The 9,045-nt window shown below is 40.7% G+C and overlaps 2 protein-coding genes across 2 annotated transcripts in view; one reads left to right on the top strand and one right to left on the bottom strand.

Moving 5' to 3' along the window:
• LOC311237355 (ATP synthase subunit e, mitochondrial-like) lies at positions 1-3,624 on the top strand. Its single transcript, XM_084325178.1, has 4 exons — positions 1-99; positions 1,477-1,531; positions 2,434-2,532; positions 3,516-3,624. The coding sequence occupies exons 1-4, from the start codon at positions 64-66 to the stop codon at positions 3,539-3,541; spliced, it is 216 nt and encodes a 71-aa protein (XP_084181304.1). The 5' UTR covers positions 1-63; the 3' UTR covers positions 3,542-3,624.
• Positions 3,625-7,425: 3,801 nt separating this feature from the next.
• LOC311237157 (rod cGMP-specific 3',5'-cyclic phosphodiesterase subunit beta-like) overlaps positions 7,426-9,045 on the bottom strand; it is a gene marked incomplete at both ends in the record, with an annotated part of 77,939 nt that continues 76,319 nt past the window's right edge. The window contains 2 exons of the mRNA XM_084324963.1: positions 7,426-7,478; positions 8,766-8,916. Of these exons, the coding sequence (XP_084181089.1) occupies positions 7,426-7,478; positions 8,766-8,916 (204 nt within the window). The remainder of the gene's footprint in view (positions 7,479-8,765; positions 8,917-9,045) is intronic.

Below are 9,045 nucleotides of genomic sequence, written 5' to 3'. Positions count from 1 at the left end.
GATCGAACATCTACATCCCGTCCTTCCTGCGTCACTTCCTCATCTGACGTCCTCATCCTCAAAATGGCTCCTCCAGTCCTAGTGTCGCCGCTCATCAAGGTAAAACCACTATTTATTTATCATGCGAAAGCGCCTTAAATCAGTTTTTAAACGTTCAGTTAATGTCGATTTCGTTGTCCTCTCCAATAGTGCCGTTTCTTTGCAAACTGGCTTCGAACTGCTATGAACATGCTACTTTTTGCTAGCTGTTGCTAGCCATCAATGCTAGCTAATGACATTGACTTGACAGGTTCCATTGGAATCACACATCGCAAGGCACTAGGCAGTTCCACCTCCATCTGTCAAATGGCAATGTTCACATACATTTGGCAATTCTCGTGTACTGGACCTTTATTGACGAAACTGCCGCTGAAGCAGCAAGGTCAGAGAATTGGAACTTTGCCCTGTGCCTTAGACAGCTGTCCGGTACCGCCCTCTGGTGGAGTGTCTGCTCTTTGCAGTGCAGATAAGGTCATAGACATACTGTAAGCTGCTTCCGAAATGTACAACCTTGTTTATACTGCAGCACATAGTAGTGCATACATGTTGAAGCACGTAGGCCTTCGTCATACTATGCTGTTCAGTATGTGCGGATTATACAACTACACTATCAGTGTAGCCAAATACTACCACACAAACTATGCTTCCTGGAAGTGGAAATAACGCAAAATATGACCTGGCCCAATTTGTGGGATTTAAATTGTGTAGCAACCATTCATATACTTAAAATGTCCTAGATTTGGAATTGTGCAATCTGTGACTGTGCACTTCCCACTACTCGGTAAAAGCAAGCTGTATGGGTGCAGACTAGAGGACAGCTAGCAGCTTGCCAAGGTGAACCATCTAGCAATATGCATTAGCTAGCACTGTTTTGATTGATTGATAATCGATTAGTTGATTTAATTGACAATTCTGTAAAATAGAAAATGTCCACATGCAGAAGGACCAACTTAAAATGTAGATCTAACAGACTATACTTATTACTACTTAGACGTTGTTCTCCCCAGAGGGAAACCTTTTCACATCTCTACTGTACTCATCAGATGGCCCATACTCTGTATCAAAGAGTACATACAACAGCACACATTAACAACATACTAAGGAGATTGATATAGGGTCCTTTAAACTCTTGTCTTTATATTATTTAATCAAATAACTAATTCCCCCCAAAAAAGGCATTTAAGTCTTGGTGGATAAAACCGACAAGATGAATGGACTATGAGGGGGCAGCCCTAATTGACAAGAGTCCTAATGCATTTTTGTACTTTCGTTTTGTGTATTGTATATTTTGTATAGTGTTTGGTCTTTATTCTTTTTACTTTTTTATTTTTTTTCCTGATAGAAGCACAATTTCAGGAGGGTCATACAGAACCAATCATTTCACTATAATGTACATGTATCTTATATGTGACAACTTGATTTTCCCTCTAATTTCAGACAGCCAGGTGGTCTGCCTTGTTCCTTGGCATGTTGTACGGCAAACAGAGGTTTGGTAAGTTGTGATTGTATGCGTGTCCCGAGTTTCCCTTTGAATAGATTTTCACTATACCTTCTGTCCTTGGAATACAGTAGTGCTAGCTGTCTCCTTCCCTCGCCAGGTGTAATAATAATGCATTTGATTTAAGAAATGTTTTTCTAGTAACGCAAAGACACTTCAGTGTTTCTGTGCACTGCATTCCCCAACCATTATGTGACCGACATTAAATCCACCCAGCTACTTCCTTAATTAATTCGAGATGCACCGACACTGATATTGGTTTGATACCAGGCTAATATACTGTATCTGAGAATTTCCCACATACTAAATCCGATGCCAAGAAACATGCCAGAAATCAAAGTGACTTGACTTGCTGGATTTCTGATTCTGACATGTTAACTCTCTCTAATGAAGAAACATATATTATATCAAAGAATTTTGTCCAGTGACTGAGTGACTCCAAAATCAGAATCGGAAAGGTCTTTATTTGCCAAGTAGTTTTCACATACAAGGAATTAGCTTTGGTCATTTTTGGTGCGACATTAGCAGACGGATAATACAATAAAGAGGTGGAGTAAGATACAAATTAAATATGAACTAAGTTGAGCATAATATAAAATAAAATGACAGTCCAAGTCCATACTCTTCAATAAAAGTAATTAATTGGATTGATACACAGCATCGGCTGATACCCTAAGCCCAGGTATTTGTATCTGCACTGGAAAAAGTCGGATCGGTGCATCCCTATTCATAATTAAATATCTAGCTTCTCTTATGTTAACCCTGATCACATTCCAGGTCATTATTTATTTCTAAAGCCAGTTTTTCAGATTACCCGAAGCTAGTGTTGTGATTCAGATGACCTGAAGCCAGTGTTATGATTCAGATCACCTGAAGCCAGTGTTGTTGTGATTCAGATTACCTGAAGCCCATCGCTGAGGAGGAGAGGAAGGTGGAGGAGGTGGAGAAGGCGGCCAGAGTGGAGCAGGAGCGCATCGCCAAAGAGCTGGCTGAAGGTAACGCCACCATGTTCACACGCTGGACATTATGTCATGCTCAGGTTGGGATTTCTTCTCACCATGTGGGTCCATAGCCGGGACGCGTCTATTCTTATCCTAACGGATTTACGCTTCCGTGTTCTGCGCTCTGATTGCCCACTGACGTTTCTGGTCGCGCCAATCGTGTGACGGCAAGTTCTGCGCCCGGTTAAGCTTAGGCGACTCTTTCGAAGTTGGTTAAGGTTAGAGTTTGTCTTAGAGCAGGGCGATAGAACACCAGCCCTGATTCCAAACTCTAACCTTAACCAACGTCGAAAGAGTCGCCTAAGCTTAACCAGTGATAAACTAGGCGTTAGGTAGTTTGCTGCTGTTCGAGGCGGAAATGGGCGCGTCACGCCATTCGGCGCACATGTCACATGACCAGAAACGTCAGTGGCCAATCAGATCGCGCGGAACTGTAAATCCGTTAGGATAAGAATAGACGCAGCCGGGACTCACAGGTCTGGGAAAGGTTTAGTTGAAGCCATAGGTGCCAGCAGCGGCTGGATCCCAAGGGTTCATACTTATGCACACAAGGATATTTCATGTTTAATCATTGTATTTGTTTTCCTTCAATTATGACATTCTTTATCAGAAAATGTATCTCAGATGAAGATATAATAAAGATTAATGTGTGAAATATTTGAAAAACTGACTATTCCAAAGGGGTTCACATACTTTTGAGCAACACTGTATACACATATATCCCTGTTAATGTCAGCGTATCCCAGTCATATTATATATATATATTATAGTATGTATTATATGTGTGTATATACATGCATACACACACAGAGGGGGTGGATCAGACGAGGGTCAATCCGTGAGGCTGTCATCCCATCAGTGTGAATAGCCAAGTAACCAAATGCCCATGTTGTCACCTTTAAATGTTAGAGGTGTGTCATTATTTTGAGGGCGATATACACTTTAAATTTCCCCCTTTTCTTCTTTTCTCTCTGCAGCCAGTTCTGAAACGATCCTGAAGTAAAGTCCACTGGCCCCACATGAACACTTCCCAGACCTGCGCTAATGTGTTGTTGTGACCACAATAAAAACAAACCTAATTATTTTTCCATGAGTTCTTGTCTTGTTTGTCTATTCATTAAGTGTGTGGTGGGGTGTTATTTATGATAGTCGTAGGTAGGGGTGTAACGATGCATTGATTAATTGAAATGCATCGATTTGAATGTTATAATTGGGGAAAAAATATATATTTTATTTTGTGTATTTTTATTGACCTATAGTCTATTCATGCTGAGTGAGATCAGTTCCCACAGCCACATTTGTGTATTCAATCTTTTTGGGGAATTAACTGATAGAAAATTAGTCGAAAATGTATCTAATCGAATTGTGGTCAAATGAAGAGATTTCATGATGCATTGAATCGTTGCCTGAATAATCTTAATCGTGAGGTTGCATCGTTACACCCCTAGACGTAGGGTGTCCACTGCGCTCAGACTCTTGGCTGTGTTCCAATCACATTAACAGGATAGGTTCGCACTTGACAAGGATTATCCGAGGACCCGACGAAGAACCATTTAACTCAGTTTTAGGTTTTCAGATGAACAGTTTTCAAACGTTATTATTTAAGTGATAAGTTAGTATTGTGTTCATTCATACTCTCCAAGTGCTTTAGATGAACTTTTGTCAACACAATTCAAACTGGAGTCTTATTGTCTATCATGGGAATACAATAAGTATTCAGTAAGTAATACACTCTTAAGTATGACCACATCCTTTCATATAATATGGTGGGGTGCGCTTAACATGTAGAGCTTGACATTAACACCTGGGTGGTTTAAGTTCAACATCCAAAACTGATGTTGCCCTGTTAAGAAAACATCTATTTGATAGTGGTTGTTTTCTATTTTGTGTAAAGTATACCTGCAGTGTACCCATCCTTCAGCATCCACTAAAGGACTAATATTGTACAAGGCCAATCATTTTTAGTCATGGTGAAATACCTTTTCAAGGTTCATAATGAGAAATCATCAGTCCCAAAGAACCAGTAAACTGAGTTTAACTGGATAAATCATAAATGTCTAGATCTGTTTATAAACCTCAGAAGAATTGCGTTGCTAGGGAAACCGCTTGGGTACGAGTATTTCTTGTCGGCTACTCTTATCGGTGAACACTACCACAGGGAATGAGTGCCTTGACTCACCTAAATTGCACGGACTACAATGCATAACAAATTATGTATATCACGCCAGTACCTATGTATACTGTATAGTATATATTTTAAGTTCTAGTGTTTATTGTAATATATATAACTGATGGGGCATACAGACTCTCATCTTCACCTTTGATCACACTGCCCACTTGCTTAGATGCATAAATTCAGTTAATTATATTGTTTACACTGCCTATTTTAACTTTTCTACTGTACTATAATTGTATTGCCTGTATATTTGTCTGTACCCCCCCCCCATTCTGCTATGATGCCTGAATTTCCCCAAGGGGAGCAACAAAGGAATATCTTATCTTAAGATCTATACGTAGTTATTTTTCTAACTGGGTTAGAAAATGCATGTTGATTGATTTGGTCATTCCATCCCATAATTCCATGTGAAGGAAGCTTTATCTGAGTTACTGTGAACATAATGTGTGTGGGTGTGTGTGTGTATGTATGTATGTATGCACCTGCCCTCCAGTAGACGATGGGCCAGAGGGACGATGTAATCCTGGCCCGGTTTAGTAAAAATCCCTGTATTTGGGTCAGAGGCCGGCAGCAGACAGTGCTGTGTGGACGGTATCCTTCCCTCCAAAGACTCTTGTGTAACATAACCTTCTGTATGAACACCCTGATCACTTGAAGACACCACAGGATGTCCATGCTTTTCTGCTTTCAATTCATTTTGTAGTTGTGTTTTTGGTTGTATGCACCTATTGCACACTGTAGCACTTTGCGAGTTGCTTTAAATGTAAAGTGCATTACAAATAATGCAATGTGCTATTGTTATTATTAACGTCATGTCTCGCTATGTGGATAGTGATCCATGGCTCATTTTAAGTCCTAATACGTCATTTGAGAATCATTGTTCAAGCGTATTCCCCACTAGCCTATTAACGTCTAAAGTGGTGCAATATTAGTACTGTGATACAATCAGTGTTACTGTGTGAATATTGTTAGTGAGCAGCCTTGTGTTTATTAATGATAACCCACCCAACCTGTAGGTTTTACAATGTGGGGTATGTAAAAACTGAAATTACTGAGGAATATTCCATGTCCTCCACTGTAAACTAAAAGAACATACTTCCACAAAAGGATTAGATACAATATGTGTCTAAAATGCAGATACCTTGTCAGTGGTATATACTATGTATGTACAGTACAGTAAAATACAGATAAACTACCAACACATTAATCTCCATACATAATACAGCATCGACATCTATAGTCCACATAATGTATGTGATCCTTCAATCACACCTGTCACTTTCCTTGGCACAAACTAAGCAACAGTGATTGTGATTGGAGGATCAAGAAAAGAGGGCAGAGCTTGAGGTAGGCCAATTTCATTTGAACCTCTCCCCACCTATCCCCACTTTACAGCCTTGTCAGATTAATGTCAGCGATGCATCCAATATTAGGTTACAGATTGACCGTATGTATCACCCAGAGGTACAATGGTGGCCTTGCAAAAGGCTGAGACGTGGCTAGCGTTGGTTAAGAGGCTTTGGCCACTGATTAGTCACTGCTTCTCATTCCCAGGAGACCAGAGCTTCTGCTTGGCAAAGAGCTGTAGGTCATTTACACACATATCCATTCATATTCCATCATTTAAATAAATACGTAAACATTATTGGGATGACATGAAATTAAAATCCATATGAAACTTAATTTAAGTTATTAGCTTGTCTTGACACATTTAACTAACAAAATGCATTTGAAATGTAACCTATGTATTAAAGAAATATATACAGTTGTAACTTAAAAAGGTGCAGTTTTGGGTTGAGGGGGATTTGTTTACATTTGCAGAGCCTGAAAAATACAAAACATTCTATCTTATGTCATCATTCATCAAAACAAAAATGTAGGCACTGTTAATCAAATCAAGCCTGGAAAATCATAAATATGCAGGCCCTGCCTTTGTAAACAGCAGTGAAACAGTAACTGTTCAGGTAGCTTGAGTCCTGACCAGTGTTCCACGTTTCCTCTGGGGACTGTTTGTTTATTCAGTTATACAAATGTACTGTACAACCCCCCCCCCTACTATTTAGTTTAATAGTTCTATTCCCAACCTACATAGTGCACCTTTAAAAGGTAACACCTTCTTCTCAAAACGGTTATTTATAGCATTTTTAATGCAACCCTTCCCCTGAGAAAACAAAAAAAGAAAAAAGACCCAAAGTCCATGTGATGATACAAGATTCATAAAAATACATTTGCTTTATTTTGTTTCATTATTGTAGACATGGTGCACACATACCATAAGACTATTGATTATATATCACCCATCACATAGTTTAAATTGTTTAATTTTAATTTCAGTAGCATGTTAATGTAGATTTCTTATAGTATTACAACAGAAATACAAGCATAATTCAAAATATATGGGGTATAGGGCATTGCTTTAATCTACAGTTGCTAGCAAAATCAACTAAATAAATCATCCATTAATGATCTCTTTGTGATCTAGAAAAATAACCTATTATATTTGATATATTTACAGGATGAGTTTATTTACACGTCATTATGAGGTCATGCGTCATTATGATCAAGTCTCCTCATTCTGAGCCTTTATCGCTTTCAATGGCTCTTATGTTGTTACGCAATTATTATTCTCCAGTTATGGTTGTAGTCTCTCTCTCTTGACTTGACTTGACTTCTCCCCCCCCCCCCCGTCACAGGAGCAGTCCTGGGCTCCTCTAGCTGACGCTGCAGGTCTTGGAGCCTCCTCCTCCTCCAGGTGAATTACCAGCTGAGGGAGAATGGATAATACCATACAGTATATGAGTCAATATAGTTACAGGATAAGAAGCATCTTAGAATATAACACGTTAGATCAATAGTTCAGAGCAGTGTTTCCCCAATTAACAATTAAATCTGAAATCCCACGGAACAAAGCAACAGCTGTGATTGGAGGATCAAGAAAACAGGGCAGGGTTTGATATAGGTCAACACTTGTTTCTTGTTTTCCTGCACCATAGCTGCTCCCTCGCTTTGCTATTGAGAAACGTCCTCTCACCAGGCTCCAATCCAGTGGAGCGTGTTTTAGCCTTCAAAAACCATGTCCTTTTCCCAAATGGGAAGCTCACAGTATAACCAGTTCTACTGAGGAGATGTTATAATAATGAGTTTCATATAATGGGACAAGGCCTATGGAGATGTTATAATAATGAGTTTCATATAATGGGACAAGGCCTATGGAGATGTTATAATAATGAGTTTCATAGAGAGAAGCACAAGGCCTATGAAGATGTTGTAATAATGAGTTTCATAGAGAGAAGCACAACATGGACATGTTTTATATGATGCACAGTTAGCAACCATTTCCTAGATAGAACATAGGAAGACACATCTAGATGTTTTTGGAAAAGAACATCCATGGGCGGCTAAGTGGCGCAGTGGGCAAGGCGCTCGCCACTAATGCAGGAGATGCTGGGTTCGAGCCCAGCTCTCGGCATTGCTACCAGCTTGGCTGATCGTTCATACTAACACAATTGGCAGTGTTAGGGGTGGGAAGCTGGTGGGTGGGGATCGGACATTGTGGACAGCGACTCCTACAGGTCGGTTGGTGCGCCTGTACAGCAGAATCAGGAAGCGACGAGGGACGGCGTGTCCCTCCCACGCAGACCCTCGCCGCTGAGAGATCGCGCTGTGCAGGTGAAAAAGATGCGACGGCTGCCTCCTCGTGTACCGGAGGGGACACGTGATGCAAGGCTTCGTCCACATTGCAGCCGGCCTGTGGGAGGCATGGCCTAACAGCGTTCGAGACAGGGGAGGGTAGAATTGGACGATACGAAATTGGGATGGGAGAAAAATAGAAAATGGGAGAAGAAGTAGATAAAAAAAAAGGAAAAGAACATCCATCATGGTTTTTGAAGGCTAAACACGTTGGATTGTGTTGGAGTCTGGTGAGAGGATGCAGCACAGTGCTACGTTTCTCAACACCAAAGCGATCAATAAAACGATGGCCTGCACTAGTCAACATCACACCAGACAATGTTTAAATAGGTGCCTGGGTCCTTTAATGATGTCACTGCACCTCCTGCCGCTGCTCCCTCATTGCCGGCCTTCTCGTCCTCTACGGCCTTGAGCTTGACCTCGTACTCCTCCTTCAATGCGTTCCACTCCTTCCTGTTGTTCAGGATACCATTTAACATGGGTGTGATGGCTGGATGGAACCGAGAGAACTCCTGGGGAGAGACACAGGGATGGAGGTAGAGGGTAAACCCTCCAAAAACTCACTTTACACACCCGTTATGTGTGTGTGTGTGCGTGCGTACGTGCGTGCGTGTGTGTGTGTGTGTGTGTGTGTGTGTGTG

The sequence above is a fragment of the Notolepis coatsorum genome (assembly GCF_963971535.1).
Source record: "Notolepis coatsorum genome assembly, chromosome: 11".
Lineage (NCBI taxonomy): Eukaryota > Metazoa > Chordata > Actinopteri > Aulopiformes > Paralepididae > Notolepis > Notolepis coatsorum.
This window is presented reverse-complemented; position numbering and strand designations above follow the sequence as displayed.

What these genes read in the sequence shown, in the direction of transcription:
- LOC311237355 (XM_084325178.1), top strand. Translation starts at nt 64, where the DNA reads ATGGCTCCTCCAGTCCTAGTGTCGCCGCTCATCAAG. An exon ending in TAGTGTCGCCGCTCATCAAG is followed by an intron (nt 100 to 1,476) that starts GTAAAACCACTA and finishes CTCTAATTTCAG; the next exon opens with ACAGCCAGGTGGTCTGCCTT. An exon ending in GTACGGCAAACAGAGGTTTG is followed by an intron (nt 1,532 to 2,433) that starts GTAAGTTGTGAT and finishes GTTGTGATTCAG; the next exon opens with ATTACCTGAAGCCCATCGCT.